The 26,152-nt window shown below is 37.0% G+C and overlaps 1 protein-coding gene across 1 annotated transcript in view; it reads right to left on the reverse strand.

Moving 5' to 3' along the window:
- LOC140237831 (inositol 1,4,5-trisphosphate receptor-like) overlaps positions 1 to 26,152 on the reverse strand; it is a 170,799-nt gene that overhangs the window by 138,413 nt on the left and 6,234 nt on the right. Inside the window, exons 2-4 of the mRNA XM_072317764.1 lie at positions 8,104 to 8,174; positions 5,348 to 5,463; positions 600 to 686 (exon numbers count right to left, since the gene is read on the reverse strand). Coding sequence (XP_072173865.1) covers positions 600 to 686; positions 5,348 to 5,463; positions 8,104 to 8,174 — 274 coding nt within the window. The remainder of the gene's footprint in view (positions 1 to 599; positions 687 to 5,347; positions 5,464 to 8,103; positions 8,175 to 26,152) is intronic.

Consider the following 26,152-nt stretch of genomic DNA (forward strand, 5'->3'; position numbering starts at 1 on the left):
TCTGTTTCTCTACAACCATAGGAAAGAGTAAGCTATGCCTCAGACACCTTTAAACTAAGTTTTCACTGCACTTAAAGGGACTGTACATACTGGTTGAGGTGGAGATGCATGTTTTGAACCTTCCTAAGTGAGATAATGAGAAACCTCTTATGAAACATGAAAGAGCATGTAATTTTAAGAAGGATTCAATATTTATTTGATGAAAATTGGTTTTCAAATGATATCCAAAAAAGTGAAAATTATAAAAGGCGACAGGCCACGCCTTTTTATTAGGATCTCTTTGTTTCACCTTGTTTTTGGATATCTCAGCCATTTCAAAACCGATTTTCATCGAATAAACTTTTGATACCCCTTAGAACTGCATGCTCTTTGACATCTCATAGAGTGGTTTGTGAATATCTCGCAAAACGTTAAAAGCTAAATCCTCACTTCGACCAGAACTGTACACACCCTTTAATGTCCTCTTCTCACAAATATTGGAGGAAATTAAGAAGGCCTGCCAAAGATCGCTGCTCGCTTTCAATGCGTGTCAAAGCCTGCGCTTACCACAACAAGCCTGAAAATGCAAATCCTCCATCCAGAGGCTCAAATGCACTCACCTGAATAACGCTGCCGTATTGGATGACGCTACCCAAGAGCTTCTTGTTCTCGGACTCATTCTGCTTCTTTTCCAACTCTGCTGCATGCTGGAAGGCGTAAAAAGGGATTAAAAAAACAACCACCACAAGTGTTTTTGTCAAAGAGGTTTCTTGAACTCCATAATGTCAAACAAGTTTCTGGAACTAATACATTACTTCATAGATTTCATAACTCTGAAAGATAGTGTGACACTCCACATCGCCACAGACAGGAAGAATAATACAGCAAGAAATAGTCTAAATAAGCAATTAGTCATGATAGAAGTAATTACATTCCAGCCTAAATGTTTTTCTTGGCAATTCTTAAATTAATGATATACACATCCTCAAAGCACGAGAGAAAAAAAAAATGAAGCACACACGAGATCACAACTGTATGTCTTTGCTGTTAATCTACCATGATTTATGATCTTGATTCATACAAAAGTTTGATTCATGTACATATTACATGTCGTAGCAGCCACCTGTCACTCAATATGCTCTCTTGCATTACGAAATGAAAATAATTCAAAATTTGAATTCATCTAAAATATTTATAATCTTATTTTTCACATATTCTTCTGCAAATAGGTATACTGCAGCAGGGGTCACATTCATCGACCAATATAGGAAAAGATGTTACCAGGGGCCTGCTTCATAAAACTTGTCATCAGTGACAACTGCCACATTTCTATGACAAATTTGCTCTCAGCCAATCAGATGCAAGGATTTCAGTAGCTTGTCACATCTATGACAACTTGTCACTGATGACAAGTTTAATGAAACGGGCCCCAGGTCTACTACCAATTATACTATTTAAAAAAAAAAAATTAATGATAATCATAATTTTGCAAAAAAACTGGATTTTTTTTGGGAGATCTGCACACCCCCAACAAAATACCAAGAAAAATTTTTTATCAGAATAATCTACTCTATTTTGTGCGTTATTCAAACTCTGAACATTTCCCCACCTTTTCGTTCATCAACACTAACTTCTCCCCCATGCCTACAGGCACATGACTGATCATGAACATGTCAATCAGTGATATTCTATACTACCCTATAGATTACCACAGCACACATCCAATACTCAGTTGGTTAAACAAACTGCCGTATCCACCTCAAACAGGGCGCAGGAAGATCGACGCGCTTTCAGCCTGATGATGGGCCGTACCATATATTTTCGATTTGTTCGGTTGCAATATCTGACCTCCTGGCCCCTTAACACACAACACTGATGAATGCGTGGGCACAGGCAATTATTTGCTCATTTTCGAGACCAATTCAGTAGCATAACAACCTGCGGATTACAAACAGAGCAGTATTGACTCAAATAGTGTGGGGACATTGATTATAAAGCCCGAGATTGAAGTGGGATGAGCAGAGCAATTGCATGACACTTTGTTCACATTTAAAGGCCTCACACGTTCAAATGTGATGAAACCTTCCCAGCCCTGTCACTGTCACTTAGAACCAATGGGTCCGTTCACATGCAAGAATCACACAACAATCGATTCCATCCGCTGTCATGCACACATGGCCAAAACAACTCATTCCATTGCAAGTGATGCATTCTACAAATGTACGTGTATATCTCTGAACTGCCCATGCTTTATTGATGATTGAAGCATGATCCCAGGAAACTTTACCACAAGCGTAGTGTAGTAAAATGGATTTGGGGATTAAAATGTTTGCTACATGTATTTTTTTTTTATTACACACAATAGGACAGGCAATTATCTCAAGAATTTACACACAAAAACAAAAATGAAGATAGACGACTTTCGCACTGCTGTGCAAATCCCTTCAGTGGGTTTTTTTTGTGTGTGTGACACAAACAAGATTTATTGTGGTTTGCATTGCTTTCAAAAATCTTTTTTTTGAAAACTGCTATTTTACATGTGTTTGAAAGGGCCTTATGATTATCACCTGGGAATAATATTCTTCAAAACATGGAATGCCAGCTTACAGGAACCAGTTAACTGTCTTTTATGAATGTGAATTTGTTTTCAAATTCAACCACATGGGGGCTAGGCATGCTTTTCTTAAAGACTTGAGGGACTTCCATTTATTTTGGCATTTGTACGATACTCTACACCTGTTATTTCTTCAGGAGTAAAAAACCATAATCAACTTTCAATAACATCTAAGCAGAGATTGAGCTAAAACGTCACAATTTCAGGAGTAAATTGAAACATGCAGTTTGATCTGTCTGCCAAGTATGAAACACATTAAATCTGTGTACCATCAGCTTTGCAAACAAAAACAAACTTATAAAAAACACACATGCCTTCCGGAAAATCACTTACAGATGTGAAACCTTAAAGGGTGGGATCACAATGATTTATGAAAAGTACAAATATAGGCCTTGTAGGGCAAGACTGACATGGGTTTAGTATTGGTGGGCAAATATTTGTTATATTGATCTCATCCAGCTCTCTGTGGTATAGACATAAGTATGATGGGTTTAGTTTACATTGCATAAAGCTCATCTTGAATATCCTTAGAGACAGATAATGTTACATGTAATGCAACTTTCTTGAAAACATATGATACCATGGCACATCTTGCATGCTGATTTTTTTTTTTTATTAGAACCATAATATGTTACAGAATATTTGGAACAGATATAATTTTATGTGAACAAGAGATCCTCATTCTCATATGTGACAAAAATTGGACACAGAACAAAATTATTTCCATAATAACTCCTCCCCCACCACCATTAAGAAGTAGACCTACATGGTCATGTATCACGCTATACATCAATATGTAATTACACTGTATTTCGGTATTATTATCATCTGCACATATACAAAATTTTGCTTCAATCTGCTCGTACACGTACATATAATTCAGTGACACAGAACAGGCATTTGCTTGAGCATAACACTCAGCTTTACAAACGACACAAAACCAGAAATACACTGTCGTCGTAGGATGGCATTTCAGCTCTGTCAAATGCTTGAAGTACAGTACTCTGTACAACATCTCATTCAGCCTTTTTCCCCAAGTATGTATCGTTCATGCCCCTTTTCATTCTCTCTCCCTCTCTCTCACTCTCCTTAGCAAGTCAAAGATCCAAGAGAGACTCCAGTTTACTGTTTTGTTTACACCACAACCATGGAATTTCAGGCAGTTAACTTTCACTCATTTCAACGCTTTTTCCTTTCTCTCCTGTTTTCCTGAACTTTCTTCATCCCCCTCCCCAACCCACTGGGAACTGAAGGCGCAGTAGACATCCCTATCCTTCAACTAAATGTGTTGGTGTGTTCCTCCCCACCCCCCCCCCCCTTCTTTCCTGTCTAACTCTTTTGAGGCTGAAAAGGGTATTTATATGGAGAGAGAGAGAAAACTGATATTAACCAATCTGACTTTTTATTGCCCATCTATTTCTAAGGACGATACCAATTTCAAAGTGTGCCTTTACAAAGCTGGACATTCAGGGAAATCGAATCAATGGGAAGAGATGGAAGTATATTCTGGACTATGAAAAGACAGAATTCAATATCCTCTTGTTGGTTGGTCCCTATTCAGACGGCCCACACTTTTTAACACTGATTCTCTAGCTTCAGGATACTGTATATGCTGTTATTTTCGCGTACAGATATTTTCGCAGATGAGGAGGTCACAGACATTTTAGCGAGATGTTGTTTTCGCAAACTGACACGCAGGCCTTCATAAGCGCACTACGTGTATGACCTTAGCCTGTGATTCGCGAAATTCGCGAAAATTAAACCCTTGTGAAAATAACAGCTTATACAGTAGCATCTGCCAATAATGGCATCGTATGAGTTGCTCAATTACATATTAACATTGATAGACACTGTGTGTTTGTGTGTGTGTGTGTGTGTGTGTGTGTGTGTGTGTGTGAGAGAGCAAGAAAGAGAGGGAGAGATCGTCTATTACAGGCACAGGGGAAAAAAGACACATAATTTGCCATTAAAATGCTATCAGAAATCTATGCAAAGGGGATTGAGGCTAAACTGTTTACGGATGTGCTGTGAACTACAATTGCTGCGTCGATCAATTTTAGGGCCACTGCATCACAATTGTGGCTGTCTTGGGATAGCAATGCATTAATGACTATTTGAGGTTCCAGGAAATGTAGTTATTGACTTAGTGAAAAAATACATGATTTTTCACTACATGCTGTGCAGTTGCCAAGAGTTGTGATGTCATACTATCATTCACTCATTGAATTCCATGTGGTAGTGCTCACCAAATATCAATGCTCCAATGTTTAAGCAAGTGAACTTCAAGGCCCAAAGTCATATAGGTAGCTTAAATTTAGCCCATGGATTATGCATTTTTTTTTCTGCATAAATGTGCATGAGTGAGCTTGTATGTGCTCTGAGACATCCAATATCAACCACATGTTGATACAATTGTACATGTATGTGAAAGGTGGACCTATTCTGTGCTTGCTTTAATCCAGTCCATGGACTAAACCTAAACCATGGATTTGACTGAAAGTACGTTTGAGATTTCAGGCCTAACAGTCCAGAATTCTCTCAAGTTAGTTCAAGGTTATAAATATGAGCAACTACCATTCTATTTCTTTGAGCTCACTACAGGCAACTCCCGTTACAACAAAGTCCTTGGGACCATGTTCGACATGACGAAAGTGCACTGCACATCTTTACAGTCAACTTTAAGATGGAAAAGATTTCAGTTCAAGAACAAATGGATGTCATCTTTCACTTCCCAAGGTTCTTGAGGTTGCGTACCTGTAATTTCTTGAGCAAGAAGGCATCCGTGGCACTCGAGATGTTTGGCTTGGCGGACTTCCAGAACTGCTTTTGCGCCGTGTATCGGTTCATAGGACAGATCTTGAAGAGGCAGTCTGTTTACCAATCACCATAAATTAGACCGAATGAAACACAAACACCAATGAATACTTCATAGACAGTTTTCTCTTCTTCTTTTTTAATGGGGACATTTCCCAAAACATGTTATGGAATATAAGTGAATTCAACAAGTGCAGAAATATTGATGAGTCACACAGTAGGAGTTATGAAGAAAATGGGACAGCTCATTCATATGATATGAATTTTGAGAGTTTTTGATAGTTAATTCAATGTGCTGTCCTATCTAAATAGGAACTGTAGATCAATTTCCAAACATCTCGTACAGAGGACTTGACCGAGCTCTTTCTGAAGACGTACGTGGTAAACAATACTTGTCTGAACACACCTCAGAAAGAAGTGCAGGCAATGTGTACTTCCATAACAAAAGACAGTTTAAAAAATTCTTTTTTAATTTTCTTAACCCATTCCATACAAAATTTTGAAACCCCCACAGATTTACTACAGATGCCAGACACAATAACTTGCTGCAGAGTTCACATCTACAGGGGATCTTTCAAAATGTGAAACTTTTGAATGGATTGTCTAACATTCCATGCATTTCTGTGGTGTGGTGGTTTGTTTTTTTTTTCTCACATTATCTATTCAATAAATCAACATCATATATGGGGAAAACTTTCCCTTCTAACTGTCCAAATTAGCATGCATCTGCCAGAATGTTCATAATACTACATGTACCCATACCTCTCGAGTCTTTGCACCACCTCCTCTTTCGTTTTACAAGATTAACACACAATCTTTGAATCAAGAGAAGATTTAGCATTTTCTTTTACCAAAATTAAACTGACACCACTGAATCTCTCGATCTTTTCAATTATGTACAGCATTACATTATTATACTAATGACAGAAGAAAAATACAAAGGACTTCGAGAGAAGCTGCCAAAAGCTTGATCTTAGTATTGAAGTATTTGGTCTCCTCCATTATATTTGAGATTTCGGACACTGGACAGATGAGACCATAAAACTGCAAACTACAACTTATCCACTACTATGCTGCAACATCTATTGCCTCTGAGTTGAACATATTCAAACATTGTCAAGATACTGGCCTATACAAATATCATCAATGTGCGACACATTAAGCAATCATCAATGGTCCGTGAATAAAATGAGTGTGTGTGCACAGCTGGTGTTTACTCAGGAACTCATGAGATCCACTGTCGCATCTACCGTAACACTTGCCTGCCCACAAACGTCCCATCTGTGATATCCTCCTCAATACAGTACATAAAGTTTACTCTCAGCAAAGTGAGCTATCCATCCATGTGTCTTCTTTTAACACACCAATACCAAGATTACACTGCCCCCTGTAAACTGAAGAGTTAATTACACAACGACTCCAGGAGCCCATTTCATAAAACTTGTCATCAGTGCAACTGCCACATTTCTATGACAAATTTGCTCTCAGCCAATCAGATGCAAGGATTTCAGTAGCTTGTCACATCTATGACAACTTGTCACTTATGACAAGTTTTATGAAACGGGCCCCAGTTCTTAAGGTGTAGTTGATTTTTGTAGGTTTTTCTAGTCATACAATATAACCCTGACATCTTACACACTGTGGGACAAAGTTTGGCGGCATGCAAATGTACATCCTCAGCTCATAAGATAAATACAATGTACATACTGACAGAAAGACAGACAAATAATAAATAAGTAAATAGATAAAAAGATAAGGACTTTTTACACTTGTAAATTTTTGCTTAGCCCCGGACCAACGGTGGGGCTAAGGGGGGGCCTTAGCCCCACCGTTGGTACGGGACTATCCTTAGCCCACTTTCTGTTTACACTCGTTTTTGCCAAAGTGGGCTAGCCCCACCGATAGTACGGTACTATCTGGCCCTGCAAAATAGCAGGGGTTAGCACCGCAATTGCGGTGCCAAGCAAGTGAGTGTAAACAGAACGAAAAAATAATCCTGGGCTAAGCGACGGAGACGAAGTCCGACCCTCACTGACCAATCAGAAACGAGGTAATCAAGTGCTGCCGGTGCGTGCGTGTACAGTACACAGCGTAATTATGAATATTCATGTGGTTTGGAAAGTCCGGGGCTAAGAAATACGAACTGTGTAAAAAGGTCAGTTTTCTCCTTAGCCCCGGACAAGAGATAGTACGGGACTAATTGGCGAGTGTAAAAAGCTGAAAAAATTGGTACGGGACTAACGATAGTCCTGGGTCAGAGAAAGTCCGGGGTTAAGAAACACAAGTGTAAAAAGCCCTATAGACAGTACATAGATACATACATAAACTGTACATTATACAAAGTAGTTAGATAGTACGTAGAAAGACAAACATACAGACAGACATACAGATAAACCACTACTGTAAAAGTGAAAACGAGAAACTGTAATGCAAAAATAAAAGCACACGTATATTTCTGCTTGCAATATGTTCCAGCAGTTGATGTCTTGATTCCGCGGAATTAAAAACACGCAAAACTCTTCTTAGCCAGCTGAGCGCGAAAATATCCGCTTTTACAGTACATACAGGTATACTTTACATTGTAGATAGATAGATAGATAGATAGATAGACGGATGGATGGACAGATGGACAGATGGAGAGAAGATGCATGCCCACAATCAAGTTTAACAACCAGTTTATGATGCTAACAGCTTACCTCGGAATTTTTTGGGAGGGTTTGACAAGTCCCCTGCTTCTGGCTGCACCACACACCGGTCATCAACCAAGCTGAAATGTGAACAGGAAAAGATGTGGATAATTAAAACCTGAAGTTCATAATGTCTCTAAGTAAATTTTGAATTTTTGAAGAAGTCATTCTACTTGTGTGCACGTGGTGTGTATTGTGTGTGGTGGGGAGAAACCATACACAATGCAAACACTTTATGTCTTATCACATTATCAAAATATTACTCAAATAAAAAATAAGTATCTATCAATTTAGCAAGATAACATTGTGCTCACATGGATGCATGGGCTCAATGTACGCAAATCATTGTGTTGTATTCAAGCAGGAGCTGAACCACCAACATCTATTGAACATTGCCCTAAACTGTCATGATCCATTTTAGAACATAAATAAACCAAGCTCATTCTTTACAGTCATTTCACAGCGGAACTGTACATATTTCATTTCCCCTCAGCTATTTCAATTACCATGACAAACATCTGAAATGAATACAAGTCCAATATGCATTCTCATGTAAAGTAATGAAGAACGAAAGTGTTGATTTCACACGCACAGAATCAAGATTAAAGACATTTAATAGCCAATGTGTTCTCTCCAACTACTCCATAACAGAAAAAAAAGAAACATTTATCTGGGAATATCTGCAGGAGTTCAATCAAAGTTTGTACACTGCAATTCCTTGATTTCACAAGTTTAATTCAACATTACTTCCTCAGTAAACTCTCTTCAGGTTTAAGCTGATCGAAGCTAGTCTGACAAGTCACCTTCGAGCAGCTGCCACTTTGAGAAATTATCAATATCAACAGGCACTGGGAGCATTGGAATCGTAACAATCGCTTCCAAAAGCAAAATATTTGCAAAAATAATTGCTGCAATTTTGTTCCATCCTGGACACAATATACTGTGTACAATTTACATTATATATGTACAGTAGGCAAGACATGATGGCTACCATATTCCTGAAAAGATATCGCTAGCTATCAGCAAGATTGACACTGAAGGAAATTAGCGGGATACAAATCCCTAAATTTGCATCCCAATCCAAATCTCATGATATTTACCTGTGTGGGCATAAGAATCCCACTAAACAGCGCAATCAGCATGGGAATCCAAATCCCAAGAAATCTTGCAATTTTTTTTTTTCAGTATTATCACTATAATTTGAAGAACTGTGCAATAGTTTGCACCATGGGGAGTACAAGCATGTGAATACTCAAGGAAAAAATCTCAACATTTTTAATCCACACTTGTGTTTAGAGGAAAAATAACAAACATATGTCAAAACAAATATTTCATTAATAGGGCCTATTCTACAGGCAACAGTTGTCACTTAATTCAGACTGTCCATAATTTTATCAGTTTGGTTTCTGATCAAGAAAACTTTAAATTTCTTGGTTCATCAACAAATGTAATGTCATTAAAAAGGCCTACATTCCTTTCAATAGAACTATATACCATAATTCTGACATTGACTTCAAGAATTTAAAATCATGGACTAAAGAATGTACTATAATGATATCCATTAAACACTACTGTAAGAATTGCAAAGGCATAATACAGTGTATGCTACAATATGTACACATTCCACACAGTTTACAGGGGCTAATATCCCAAAGCAGTAATTTGGTTTTAGATTTGGTTTCAGTTGCTAAAATATAAAGCAGGTTTGCAGGTGCCACGATTTATCCTGTTATATGTTGTAGGCTGTAAAGTTACTGCAGGTCAAAAGCTCACATGGGGTATGGTTGGGGGAGGGGGGTGGGGGTGTAAGCTTGCAATATTAAGATAGAAAACAAACAATATTGCCCAAAACATGAAATGATGGTGAATAGCTTACAGGGCACAAACTCCCTAAACTGTGTTTTTGTTTCTTTCAATCACATCTAATGCAAATTGCCAGAGATTATGTGTACTGAAGGAAATTGAAACATACATGATGTGAATTGAGTGAATGCAGAAATCTTTATAGTACAATACATATCAGCGAAGTTTGATGAAAATCACACAATCCATTCAAAGTTATGGAAGTTTAAAAGTTTCAGTACTGCCATTAACCCGTTGAGGACGGTTTGATTTTGCTACAACACGCATTTCCCATAGACGCTTGCCCGAGTACTCGGGACTCGTCCTCAACGGGTTAATGGATAAGAAGACTAACAGCAATTTGTGATGTCACAGTTGGGCATAAAAAACATCTGAAAATCTTGAGTAGTTACTAAAAACGGGGAGGGTCAAAGAAAGTGGGTGCATTGTCATGGTGATAGTGACGACTTTCCCCGCAACTTCTCATTTCATAATGACATAACAGCCCTGGGGGGAGGGGTGCACTAATTACAGTTTTTAAATATGATATGCATCATAGTCCCATACAGTGGTCTAAAAAGAGTGACTGATGTTTGCTCACGATGCTATATAAGGAGATTCATTGGCATTCATCAGAGCAGATTTAACAGTTGACGTAAACCAGACAAATCACAGTTTCTAAACGTAACTCATCCATGCCTTGCTGGCCCCGGCAAGATTATGCATCCTAAGTATTGGAAGTAGATTAAAGTCAATGAGAACTTCTTGTAAATTTGCTTAAATTTGCAAGAAGCCATACTTTTTTTTTGCTTTTTTTTTTCATGCCACCATCAAAACAAAAATGAAAAGAGGAAATAAAAGAGGGGAAATACAGAATACTGTGCTTCCCCTACAAAGTGTGAATTAGGAATTGAATTTTCCTTTCTTTTATTTTATAGCAAATGGCATTTACCCTCCTTTCCCTTTACTCTACTTTACACCTGACTGACTTTGTCTTCGAACAAATACATGTAGGTTGACTATGTAATGGTTTTGCATCATGCTCTAGTTCATTTTCTGTGCATCAATCATAATTATACAAACGTACCCTGCAGAATAAAGAAATATACAATGTACACAGCGTAGCTCTGACATTTGGTTGTACACTTGTATGTTGTATGTGCTACTAATAGCAAGTTTCTATATGGTCATATAATGTGATTGCATGAACAAACTACTCATCAAGAACATTTATCAAAATATGCATGTCCTGTATACTGTATCACCACACATACAAGTGTACATTTCATTTCCTGTTGATAATGTCATTCATTCCCACCATGTGTCAGTGTTGGCTTCCAAGAAAGAAAAATGAAACATAGGCCTGCACGGTTGTATCAATTTACAACAATACATGTAGTTAGCACAGGGGCATGGAATGTGATATACAGGCTGTATAATGTACATCCCTGACAAAGGAAAAGGCTACATGTAACCCGTTTGACTGGTGACTAGCTCTATAACATCCCCAAAGGTTTTTGATTTCACACGCACACTCTTTCCTTGAGTTTAGCTTAAATTCATTGGCTTGGCATTCTTCTACAAAATCTACATGTAGGGTACACCACAAACAACAAGACTGTGTGTGTTGATTTTTAGGTTACAGACATGAAATTTGGAGCTTTTCCAAATGATCCAACTCCCCCCCCCCCCCACAAAAACACAACAAAACAAAACACCAAAACAAGAACATTTAATGCGTGAGATAAAACAAGGAAATGAGTGCAATGATCCTTATGAAGGTACATACAAAATGTAGAGTTTGCATCTGAAGGCACATGAGTTTCCATAATCATGTTTTTCGCATCATCAGAACTGTCTCCACAAAAAGAGTTTTGCTCAATTTTTGGTACATGTGTACATGGTAATCTGGATAGTTTGACTTTGAAACTGGTTTGCTGATGACACAGTTCAACCCAACTTTGCACTGCTGATGTGTAATTGCATTAAAGGACAAGTTCACCTTCCTATGAATGTGGATTGAAGAAATGCAACAAAATTAGTAGAATACATCAGTAAAAGTTGGGGGGAAATCTGACAATCCATTCAAAAGTTATGAATTTTTAAAGTATCTACACAATCACTGCTGGAGGAGAAGACTACTACAGTGTATGATGTCACATGCGTACAACGATATAAAGGAAAATAAAAAGAGAATTTAACAAAACTTGACTTTTTGAATAAAGTGCACATTTCTTTGACTTGTTACTGATGTATGTTAGGGGTAATATAATTACCCCTGACTTCTGAAAGAGAGAAGTCAAGTGTTCTTTTGTTATGTGAGAAAAGTGAGAATATCTTGAATTTTCTTTATACTTTCTTCATATTGTTGTACACATACAACTGTACACCAGTATGACATCACAAGCTATAGTAGTCTTCTCATCCAGCCATGACTGAGCAGAAACTTCAAAAATTTATAACTTAAATACAAGATGTACGCTTTAAGATGCAGGCGTACATCATCCATTATGTCTGCATTATTGCATATTATGGATGTACGAGCATTTTTTGTGCATGAACGCATGTTGAGAAGTGCTGGATTGATGGACAGTTCACGGAGTTCGTGGCACACTGTCACTAGGCAACATCATTTGCAGTTTATGCACTCTGCATGGGGAGTCTTTCCTTTGTCAATACGACTCCTCGCAGGAAATGTGATTTTGGAGCGTGTTTCACAAACGAGATTATAATCGAGATGTTTTTCGCATCCAGCAGACTTAAGGGATGATGGGATTCGTGAGTGGAATTGCATTGTTGTATTTACTTTCTTTCTTTCTTTCTATACATACCAAATCAAGCTGTTCAGAAAAAGTGGAGTCAGTCACAGGCATAATTCGTTTCAAGATATCTTACTGCCCAAAATATAGTATGTGGAATGAGAAATATTAGTAAAAACACATGGGTAAAGTTAACAGAAAAGTGAACAATCCGTTCAACATCTATGAATTTTTGAAGATATTAAAAGATGGCATATCAATTTTCAGCACAATTTCTTATCCTACAACCACTGTTACCATCACGGTATAATCACACTTGTGTGTACATCATTACATCTTTTCTCAAACATTCACATTGCATCACATTTTTACCATCATCAGCATAGAGTCAACATCATTGACAAGATATAATTTCAAGTACAATTTCTCTAGGGTACTATGAATGTTACCATTAACCACTGTAATCACCACTATCAAAATCATCAGCATCATCAATACCTTAGTCATCATCATCATCACTCTGATTGTTGTTTAAATCACGATCAGTTTTACAGTTAATGCAGCTACTTGTACAATATGTACAAACACCGTGGCGACGAGATTTAATAGCAAGGCAGGGATAAGGATGCCTGTCACATCATGGGAGCAGAGTAGCTCTCTAGGGGTGTGTTTATCAACTCTTTTTTTTTTCTCGGCAGAAACAGGTTTTCCAAACGGCTTTCAGACAATTTTTACGAGATGATAAACGTAAAACCGTTTTGAAAGCCCTTTCGGAAAGCCTTTTCGAAAGCCGCAAATTTGTGCTTTCTGAAACAGGTTTCCTAAACAGGTTTCCAGAAACCTGTTTCTAGAAGCCTTTTGAAGCGAGATAAACGCAAAGCTGTTTTGAAACGGCTTTGTACTGCAGTTACAAACCATGCATGCCTTATATGACCTCTTCTACTCGAGTCGAATTGCGCAATGCAGCTGTGCAGTGACAGGCTAGTTATCGTGTTCGCGAAGAGTTGATAAACGCTATTATTTTGAAAGCCGTTTCTAAAGGGCTTTGGAAACGGCTTTGGAAAGGGCTTTGAAAACAGCTTTTGAAAGCCGTTTAAACAGGAGAAAGATGATAAACGCAGCCTAGGACTCCTTGGAGGACACCTGCACTCTCACAGGTACAGCACAGATTTCCTGAAGGTAAATCCCTGTGTGTCATCAGTCATTGCCTTCGACTGATTATTGCCACTCTGCCATGCCATGACAACATGCCACTTACACTACTGCCACAGTCATACATTTTTAGGATACGAGGTGGGGGGGGGGGGGAGCAATCTATATGACTTATTGGGACTGTAGCCTCTTTAGAACAAGAAGGGCACAAGTGCAAGGCACAATTTTATGACTCACACTGCACAAGACATTGATGACTTTGTGAACTTGTTCACATTTGCAATCCATTAGCATCCATCTCACCCTACACAGCTGTTTTGGTAAATCAAACTTTGCTGAACTCATGACACCAGCAAGAAAGAAAACCTCTTGAGACAATCCTTGGCTTTTATGTCACTACTCCAAAGTACTGACAACCTCTGCCAAAGGTCCATGAACCTTGCCCTTGATCACCTGTCAATAACTATTGACCTCTGACCCATTACCTTGCTTTTCTCCTTTTCTTTTCTTTTTTGACCTGGCTCAAATCATTTTCACACCGATAGAGAAATGTAATTATAATGCTAAATTACAAACATGATTGCAATTAGGATTCAAATTATCGTCTGTTCACATGATGAGTGAGGAAGGCTTAACAGATTCTGGTGTTTTGAATTTCAGAGCATGGAGGGAAGGTGTGACTTCTTTCTGAGTTTCCATCAATCATTCTAGAGCAGTATTAGTAGCGCACACTTTGACTGCTTTGCTGTTCGACCAATCATCGAACTCGCCTGACTCTCTTGCAGGGTACTTTAGTGGGACATGTGATCACACAGGTGTTTTAGCTTTGCGAGCATTTGGGCAGCGCAGTTTTTCTGCAAAAGTGGTTGAAAGTTCACTATGAGCGTGTTTCTACTGAGAGCACCTTACATCCCTGGCATCGCCACGAATTTTGTCCAACGCAGCACCTCGTATTTTACGACCACGCGAGATGTTTCTACTGAGCGATAAAATACGAAGTGAGGCAAAGGTGACGTGCAAATGTGGCGATTCCGGAAGTCACGTATTTTTAAGTCACAGATTGGGTCACGCACGCACTGCCTGTTAATACGATCCGAACCCTGCCTGCTTTGCTACTGCGTCGGCTATTTTTTGATAAGCCATTTCTCTTCGTCTCCCCATCCAATATACCCCGAACTAACATACTGGTATCCTGCCACTGACTGATGAGAAATCTTTGGAGATCGAGGGTCCAGTTGAGATTTTCTCAAGGCTGCGACATACTAATGTGGTACTCTCCCGATTCGAGACAATATAATATGAAATTATGCGGTGTAAAATCAAAGTAAGTGACGAGGGCTAAGTAATGCAATAAGTTAGGCTGTTAATCACGCGAACAATAGACGATGAATGCCCTAATTCACATGTAACGTAACGTATAGGGCCTATAACACGTACACAAGCGAGTTGGTACAAACAAAGCATGATGCGAACACGGTCGCTGTGTGTACACACGTATTTTGTTCACATGTGTCGAAGGAGTGTGTGCGATGAACCGATTGAAAAGCGCGGGGAGAAATTCTAGACGTCCGATACACCATGAATTTCGCTACCAGGTGTGTTTCTACTGAGAATCGTCCTTCGCGTCACCACGCATCGACCACCTCAATAGGTGGACGACGGAGCACCTCGCATCACCCGGCATCGGCCACTACCCGATCTGTTTCTACTGAGGAAAAATTCGAGGTGTCACCACGCATTGGCCGGTATCGGCCGGCATCGGCCGGTATCGTCACACATCGGCTGGCATCACCTCGAATTTTCGTCGCTCAGTAGAAACACGCTCTATAAGCTCAGCCCCTACACCACGACTGGAGGTCAATCCGTACACCCCACTGTTTTGTTTCATAATTTTGGTGAATCATAATTTGAAAACACACCCGTACCATCACTGAAACACGACTGGAATTATGATACAGGCAAACTTGTATGTTAATACGGTGATTTCAATATCAGGGAATAATTTTCCTGGTATCGCATCGCAATTTGCTATGCGTTTTCACACCACTGCTACACAAACTAACTTTTGTATAGCAGTTTTCTTACATAGAAGTGTACAGGATATCATTGCAGATATTTCTCATCAGCTGAAATTGTTGAGTTTGAAAATTATTCCCTGAATATATTCTGTACATGTACAACACTATTCCAGTTTGCATTCACACAGCAAAAAATGCGTAATTTGAATCATGACTGTATTGTGATGTGTCATTACAATTGCATTTCAAAGTACGTACACTCAATGCATGTTAAAGCAGTCTCAGATACTAGAAATGAACTGGTCAAAGAATAGGGATTACCTACATGTTGTATGTAATCCTCTAATAACTATTGAGTCACTGTGACCTTCCTGTTGGAGTTTAGGCACATTACTACCTATTAGTGGGCTAATCTCCAACTTGCGTTGTAGGTCAAGAAGGTATTGTAGATCAGTTGCTGAATGCTGATGAACAAGTTTGGCAGGTAGAAAAACTACTTTAAGGGCCATACAGGCAGATAATGGGTTTATAAATTGGGATGATACCTTTTTATTCACAAATGAAGCTCTATCATTGAAACTCTACCATACAGTATATTTGTTTCATGTGCACTCATCCTGCCCATCAATCATAGGAAAAAAAAGCTCCGGTCTATGAAAAATGATGGCAATGAACACAGCGCCTGGTGTTTGCTGAAACAAGCAACAGCTGGAGCTGTAAAATATACATTTATACTGGTATGAATTTATGCACAATACCACGGATGGCATTGGGAACTACAAATTGTGAAACGAGAACTACAAGCACCATTGTAGCAAATGGAGTGAAGACGTATTTTCTAGCTTTAGTAAGCACTTTGTATTTCATCTTTGGCAATGAGGCATATACATATACTTATGTCATAAATACTCATGATCATACATGCATCTCATAAACCAATCTACAGTATTACACCTATGATATTAATAGATCAATTAAAATCTCTGCACACATCAAGATGGCGAGTATACATTACACGTATGTACATCTATCCCTCTATCCTACTAAGAGATGCAAACTTTTATGCTTGTTTGTTTTTGACATGATATCTTTTTTTTATTCTGAAAAAACTGATTAGTTTCTCCAGCTACAGTACAGCTGCAAAATGTTCTATTTCTCAATCCTTCTCAATTATTTTCTACAAATTCATGTAGTTCCACTGTACACAAATGTCTAGAATCAAGCTATAAAAGTTATGCCCTTGGTGTACAAATGTAGTGGTGCATACAGTATTCTACTTGCTGTCAGTATTAGCAATTCATCAAAGGTATTAATCAACCAATGTAATCGCATTAACGGCTAGGGAAAGTACAGACGGCCATACAGCGTAACTACAGATCATGCAAGTGATATACCTCCGAAAACTGTTTATTTTTCTCTGGAAAAGTGATGATAACTTCTTTCTCATTCCATCAATATGGTTCTAGATCACAAATTCAAGCACTCTTGTCAAAGATTACAGTAATGCAAGTTCAAATTTGTGTAATCTGAAATGCCAGAATACAGTCAAACCTGTCTATAGCAGCCTACAGTACCAAGGGAGGCAAAAAAAAAAGGGCCATTACAGACAGGTGGCCACTATAGATAGATAGGTTCTTTAACCCATTGAGGACGGACTAATTTTGCTATAACACGCATTTCCCATAGACGCCTGCCTATTAAAGCATTCTCGGGATTTGTCTTCAACATGTTTGTAACATGTTTTTTCTCTTGGAGGGAATTGTACGTTGCTAGTGGCTGCTATAGACAGGTGGTTGCTAAGACAGGTTTGACTGTAGCAATTTGTTTGCACCTGATGGACAAATTGATAAAACAGAAGGTAACCTGTCAATGTTTTAATATGTGGAAGAACTTTTCTCTTTCAACTTGTACATTTTATCAATATCACAGAGATTGAAGAACAGAGAAATTATCAAAATCACACATGTACATTGTAGATCAAAGAGTAGAAAAACCCCTTTTTTAGGACTTTATTAAGACATTATTACAATTGTACCCTGTAGGCCAACATATGCAGCTGTATTATGCTGTGTTCAATATCTAATAGATTCTTTCATGGTTTTCTCAGCCGCACTGGATCAGGGAAGGGATCAAAGATATAATCCTCAAGAGGATTAGGAACTTGGATCAGGAAACAGAAATCCATGTAGGATTAGTATATCATAATAGGCCTTGTAGTTGATGTCTGTTGTGTACCACTGACTTAAACTTCAAACAATTTCTGGCAACAAGGAACCTGCCTCCCTTTGTTCATTGAGTGCCTTAACCTTGATCTTTTCATGGAATAAAGAGCTGAGGGAAAACATTTTTTTTTTTTCACACCTACCACCAGACAAATATTTCCAAGAACTTTGAGAGAGATAGCTCAGCTACATGTAGTACAATGTACAATGTAGATATCAATATCACACAACAGCGTACACGCAAACTTGTATGGTAATATGGTGATTTCAATATACTGTATATATTTTGTACAATGCTATGGCAATGAATGATACATACTGTATGTCACATAGCACTATGTTACATTATCCACTTTTCATATCAACCATATGACACCAGTAGGCCTATTAAAGATGATATAAAGTTTTGGTACCTCAAAAGTTTCCTGAATTTCCTTGTCTTAGTTTGTGTTTTAGGGCAATTCCACGATAACACCGTGACACTTTTGAGTATAATTTCACTGATCAAATGTAAATAATAATCAAAATGTAACACTTGAGAAAAAATCTTTATCATGTATCTATGCATATCGTCATAAGCAATTTTGAAAACAAAAGAAAGGAAGAAAAACTGCTGTGGTAAATGAGTTATGCACGATTAATTACAGTACCACTGTAACACAGTGACGCAAAATGGACATGGGTTTTTGTGCACTTTGTTTACTGACAAAACTCTGTGAAGTTAATGAACATTTTGATAAGTGGATGTGTTCATTGGATGTACTAGAGACTCAATGATAATAATGAAGTAAAATTTTATTAAAGAATCAATTGACAGGAAAACTATGACATAGATTTTAAATAAGTGCACCATAACACCGTGACTGTAACACCGTGACCTCTGAAATGTGTGTAGAAAACCTATGGAGAATCCTGTTGTCTTACTGTCAGCTCATAGTGTTTCTCCATTAGGTAGAATGAAATGATTATTCATGATGAATGTTTGACATCACAGTATAACACTTCCAGATAAAACAGAAAATTATTGAAATCATAACAGATTAACAAAAACAACAAAGTAAAGAAAAACTTTGCACTGTAACGCCGTGACATGTCATATACGTTTGTACACGTTACAGTCAGGAACACTGCTCTTTCAGTAAAATATACTTTATGTTTTGAGACATAATTCACTCTATCATCATTGAAAGCTTGTTAAATATTTCTGAGTGAACTTTTGGGTTTACAACTACTCTTTAAAAGTCCAATTTGTATATCTAAAGATGACATACAAATTTGAAACTTTGATTTTAATACCATTTTAATACCAGGTGAACCCACTTAGCAATTTCAGTAGCAATAAAAAGAATCATTCAAGCAATTTGTGTGGTACAAAATGTACCATAATTATTCTTCTTTTTCAAAGATGTACTGGAAAATGAACATGTACATAAAAATGATTACAATGCAAATTTCATTCATACACATAAATCCGAGTGAGTGTGGCTCTTTTAATGGTGAAACTTGTAAGATTGTGCACAGCACCATGCACAGGAAAGTAGTATTCCAGTGAGATTAACTTTTGGTGGACTCATCAATCTAGCTTCAGTATGCCCTAAGTAATTCTTTAGGATACCAGGGAAGCTGCAGCAAGATTTCAGACTGTTTATCATGTTAGGAACACACATTTGAATCTACAAAAGAAGAGTCAAACCATGTGATAAAATGGTCAATTATGATAAAAATATCAAACAAAGGGTATCAACTCAACTGAAACTGTTGCCTTTACCGTAATCAAAAGTTCAAAACCTTCCGAAATGTTTGCTCTGGATAGAACATGAATCTGGAATCTGGTAGGTGGCACACTGTGAGTGGATTGCTTCCATTTTAACCCACCATGTGCTCTGAGTGTTGATTGGCATATCAAACCCCACTGCACTGTAAACACAGTTCTCGATTTTTGGCACAGAAAGGGTTAAAATTGCATGATGCTGGCAACAAGTACAAGGGATAATCTTTGTGGATATAGCTTGACCCATCTGTTATGAACAATCCTTGAAAAACCTCTATCCTTTGAGTAAATGTGACAGAGAAATCAGATGGTCACTTCAACAGTTAATTATCATGTGTAATCCGGTATGTGTCCTGTGTTATTGCAATGCAAGTCATGGTGTTATAGTCACGGTGTTACAGTTACTGTAACACCGTGACACATTTTAATCAGCTTTAATTAATTAACAAAATGAGTTACCATCATTTTAGTACTTGTATATGGTAGCTACATGTGGTCATGATTTGGGCTATCAAAATAAACCCTTTTGTGTTTGTAATTTTCAAACAATACTAAAAACATCAGTTTTTACCGTAACACCGTGACATTATTGATGATCGTATTTGCGATGTTCGCTGAAGCTTAACACATAGAAAATCTTGCACTTTGATGATTTGGTAATGATGTTCAACCCTTAAACTCTGAAAACAAAGGCAAAGTTTTCACCTCCTTTTTCATTTTCTCATGCTACATTCATTTAACTTCATTATATTTTTCAGATAATTATGTCAAATTTAATTATGCTGATTTTATGCACATATTTAGCAAAGTAAATGATGTAATTTTTTAACAAGATGGTGAAATATGAAAAATTCAGTCCTTAAGCTTTCATTTGATACCAAAATGAATGAGATTTGACTATTTTGAAAATTTGATGGTCATGTCCACTTTATCGTGGAATTGCCCTTTAGGTTAAAGTACATGTACCTTTCATATTTATAACTAACACTGTGAGACCTTGGGAGAGCTACATATACTGAATACTACGGCCAGCGCATTGGCACACATCACATGCGCACAAATTTCAAATCCATGAACGGATAAGATGTTTGTGTGCGCATGCCCTGGCCGTCAATTCAGTGTAGCTCTCCCAAGGTCCTCTCGACCGAGTCACATTCAGTCATCAATTCTAACAAAAAGGGACTATTGGCAAAATCAAACGTTGCCCGAAGCCTGTTTTCAATACTTCAACTTAACTGGTAAGTCTTCAAATTGAAGAAATTTTTGGATTTTAAGTTGATATTTACCCACGATACTAAATCTGTCATGATGCTGAATGCTACAATGCGAAGCCCCATTTAGCTATGCGTATGGGGCTGCTGGTCACAGTTAGCTATGCGTATGGGGCTGCACGCTGCTGGTCGCAGTTGTCATGCAATAATGGTTTCGTACAATACGTGTACTACCTCGCCGCCGTACGCCGGCGGCTCTGGTACGAAACCATTATTGCATGATTACTAAGACATGAGAGCACTTTGGGGCTAGTAAGTCTCACAGTGTTAGTTATATGAAAGGTACTTTAACCTGAAACACAAACTAAGACAAGGAAATTCAGGGAAACTTTTGAGGTACCAAAACTTTATATTATCTTTAAAGGTCCTGTTTACCTGGGAACAGTGATTTAGAAAATTTTCAAGATATGACATAGATGTGTAGGTCTTTCGTACCACAAAATATCCCATCATATACAATTTTTGCGATGAAGCCTAAAATATTTGGATATAGAGATATCTGTATTTTTCTCAATAAATCATAACTGTAGATGGTTTGGTATGGAAACAATTTCATTAATTATTGTTCACATTTTACTGATTCAAATTTTTACATGGGTTGTTTTTATCCTATTTGTACATGTAACTCACATTTTAGAACTATTTTAAAGCACTAATGCTGGGTTCTTGTTTCATCTACAAATGGTATAATTACAGTATGCCTTTAAATCTTATCATGTATCACCTTACAAGCAGGAAAGGACTGCCCAAACCTGGATGATACAACACAGGGTTTGCAAATTAGTCAGCAGGCATACTGTACACTGTGTGCATGTGATGTACAACTACTGTAGGAAAACTAAGAAAAATTAAATGCATATGGCCATTTTTACAATCAGTGGTGTAAAAGACAGTGTTGGCACTAATTGGTGTATAACTTTCTAATACACTGACAGATATGCATTATTTTTTCTCATAAACTTACCACCCACAGTGTCTACCTTGGGTACCTTAATGAACTTTCCTCTTTTTTTCTTTCAGATGTGACAGGCACTTACATGCTTGAAATCCAACACTTTTGGTGTACTCACTCTGACATAGTTTTTTTGTCAGAGCTAGCATATTAAATTGTTTATTCTTTTTCATTATTTTTGTTGTTGTTGTGATAGACAGGTATCCAACATTAAGAACTATTATGTTTACTAGGTTCTGCTTTGTCTTCTTTAAAGACTGAAATTGTCCAAACTTTACGTTTCGGAAGTGACATTTTCCGTTAACAATTAACCCCTCGTTTGAGTTGGCTCTTGTTCACAATTATAAAATTCAACTTTGCTAATTTCCATCAAAACAGAATAGTAATCAATCTGACTTAACTTTGATCCAAAGATTATTTAATTCAAATGGCTTATCATTTTTTGGTGAGCATTTATAAATTTATGCAACTTTTCCGTTAACTTTTCTGTCACCTCCGAGACAACAGATTTATGTATTTGATTTTTTTATTCTTGACATCAGTTATACATTACATTTACAAAAATGTAACATATCCCCTCACATTATCTCTGAAGGAAGGTAGTAGAAATATAGCCTGTTGTTTTCATTTTGGAGCAATTTACAATTTTCCGTTAACACTTGTCAACTCCGAAACAATTGTCACCTCCGAAACAACAAACATATTATATTTGATAATTTCTCGAAGACAAAGCAATTTTGTTTGATTCTGTCCAATTTACAGGAATCTCTTTTGGATGAAAATAGTAATATGGCAACAGGAAGTGAGAATTTTCTAGAGATTAATAAAAGATCTAATAAAAACTAAGAATTACTGTTTCGGAGGTGACAATACACTGTTAACAAGATTTTTTGCTCATTTCTATTGCAGAGAAACCATATCATGTACACCAATGGTTTCATTTATTTTAGTAACATAAGTCTCAAAGTGGAGAAATCAACTAACACACTCTCACTCTTTTTTTTATTACTAGACTGTACGTTTTAGGGCAAATTTACATTTTTTCACGTTTTTTAACAAAGAGAATGCACAAAATACACCCATCTGTTGTGTATGTAATATTGTAATCAAGATCAATTCTCCTGCTTTAGTTAAGTAAACATATAGATGCTTTCATCTTAGAAGTCTGATTTCCAACAAGCAATTTAGTTGTGAAGATTTACCAATCACAGCTTTCCATGTAGGTTGGTTTTTCTTGTGTTTCGGAGGTGACATTGTTTGTTAACACCATATTGTTATGTGATAGTGAAAGGCAAGACTTCAGTTCCTTTTCACTATCTATTAACATTTTCTAATACATTTAATATCTACAAAATCATCACAACAGAAGTGACTTTTGTATACCTAGCTCACCAGAATTTCCTTGATACCAAAGTGATACACGTGGCAGTTCATGCATGCCCTAGTCCACAATCTTAAAAAAAAAAAGAATGTAAAAAAAAAAAAAAAAGGTTAATCATCAAATAATCAAACTCCACAAAAAGGCCACATGCCTATAGCTGGTGCACAACTTGTTCTTGAATTCTTAGTTGTTGTTTTTCCATGTACAACGTGATAATCATAAACAAAATTATGTGATTTTTTTTTATGTGACAATAATTATTACATTTTCCAAGTTGAACCAACTGTTTATGACATTGTATTTTTTAAGATTATTGAAGTTATGTGACAACTAAAGTGAACAAAGGAACAAGTCCCCGGACTGGAAAGGGAAAGATCCAAAAACAAGATTTGTAGTTCTATCTCAATATGATTTTGATGAGGTGTTTACCTTGTTTTGTTATTATGTTTTATCTTAGAATTTGGCTTTAAGTATTGGAATTTCAAGGAAAAGAAACTGGTTTCTTAAAGGACAAGTCCACCTTCATATACATGTGGATTGAGTGAATGCAACAACATTAGTAGAACACATCATTGAAAGTTTGGGGGAAATTGGACAATCCATTCAAAAGTTATGGGTTTTTTAAGTACACTGTATCTGCGCAATCACTGCTGGATGAGATGACTACGACAGTGTATGATGTCACATGCGTACAACGATATAAGGAAAATATAAGTGAATTTTACAAAACTTTACTTTTTGAAAAAAAAGTGCACATTTCTTCAACTTGCTACTGATGTATGTTAGGGCAATATTATTCACCCTGCCTTCCAAAAGAGAGAAGTCAAGTGTTCTTTTGTTATGCAAGAAAAGTGAAAATATGTTGAATTTTCTTGATACTCTCTCTATATCCTTGTACAGATATGACATCACAAGTCTTCTCATTCAGCTTTGATTGAGCAGAAACTTCAAAAATTCATAACTCTGGAATGGATTGCCTTATTTTCCTCAAACTCTCACTGATGTGTTTTACTAATATTGCTGTATTTACTCAACCCTCGTGTCTACTGAGGTGAACTTGTCCTTTTTCGGTCCCTTATAGGGTTATTTGAGACCAGTTTGTGTCCGGGACCTTCTGTGAAGTTGATGGGGAAAATTACTGACAAAAACAAATTTTCCCCTCAAGTTCACAGAAAAGCATTATGCTGCTCTCTTCAGCTGGGAAACACAAACTGTTGTCTTAACCAAACTGTAAAAACCTGTTAAAGATTAGTATGAATTACAATCTAAAACAAAATATGAGCTGATATCCATCATCATGAAAGAGAATAACTAAACAAAATAACTAGTAAGAACTGAAAGAAAGAGCTTATATTTGAAATTAAAGCCATGAGGAAAGACATGAATGTCCACGAAATAGTTAACACCTGAGAAGTTGGGTTGTCTCTGTGTTGTGTCACCTCCAAAACAATAAAATGGGTTTTCTTATCTTATACTTTTTACTCTCAAAAGTGACTAATATGCATGATTTGCAGGTAATTTTCAAGCAATTTAGAAAGATACGTAAAATATATTTTAGTAATGTCAACAGTTTAAATGAATCTGGTGTATAGAAAATTTATCCCAGATGAACCAAACACCTTTCACCAGTATTATAACATTTGTATGGTGGCTATCATGAATGATGAAGAATTCATGAACATCCTTGAATTAATCTATTTATAAAACTATGTGCAAACAAAAACGTACACAAGTCAAATAAGAATTTTTGCTTTTGGTATTCGTACCGTATGTCCCCATCAAAAAATTACAATGGTACCCTCCGCAACGATGACTTTAAAGATAGTGAATCAATCTAAAATACAATTTGAGGGATTAAAACTATAACTCATTGCCCATACCTTACAGAAAACCCCATTCAATTTGCTTCAGAGGTCAAAGAGAATTGAGAATTTTTGTAGAACATGTCAGGAATCCCTTCCCTCCAGGTTCTGTATATTGTGTTTACACATTAATATGCAGTTCCAAGAGCATCCAAGTGCTAAACTTGGAAGAATCAGACTCCTGACATCCTTTATAATAATCCACATTTCTTTGAGACCACTTCATCAAATTGACTGAGGCTTTCTGCAAAATAGAACTAAGATGTTATAATTTAAGACCCAAAAGTAGAATTTAGCTGATTTAATCATATTGGGTGCTATCAATGCAAAAGTCTAATTGTAAATTTTTGGGGGGACATACTATATGAATACTTGAACACAATGTTAACATTGAATGTCACCTCCGAAACAAGTTATTCTTCCCTGGTGTTGTGGAATAAAATGTTCTGAGAGCAAAGAAACATTACTAAAATGATCTTACACCCTCATTTCAATTTAAGGTTGAAAATGGAATGCCATGTTTCTTCAGGTTACAATATCTAGCTTATGTCCATCATATTCTTACTGTAAATGAATATTTCAACACAATGTTAACATTGAATGTCACCTCCGAAACGAAGTGATTCTTCCCTGGTGTTGTGGAATAAAATGTTCTGAGAGCAAAGAAACATTACTAAAATGATCTCACACCCTCATCTCAATTTAAGGTAGAAAATGGAATGCCATGTTTCTTCAGATTACAATATTTAGCTTACATCCTTCGTCCAAGTGGAAGGCAAACTACTGGTACCCATGCTAATTAATGAAGTGTAAAAAAACACTTGTTCT

This window comes from Diadema setosum, chromosome 2, assembly GCF_964275005.1.
Source record: "Diadema setosum chromosome 2, eeDiaSeto1, whole genome shotgun sequence".
Lineage (NCBI taxonomy): Eukaryota > Metazoa > Echinodermata > Echinoidea > Diadematoida > Diadematidae > Diadema > Diadema setosum.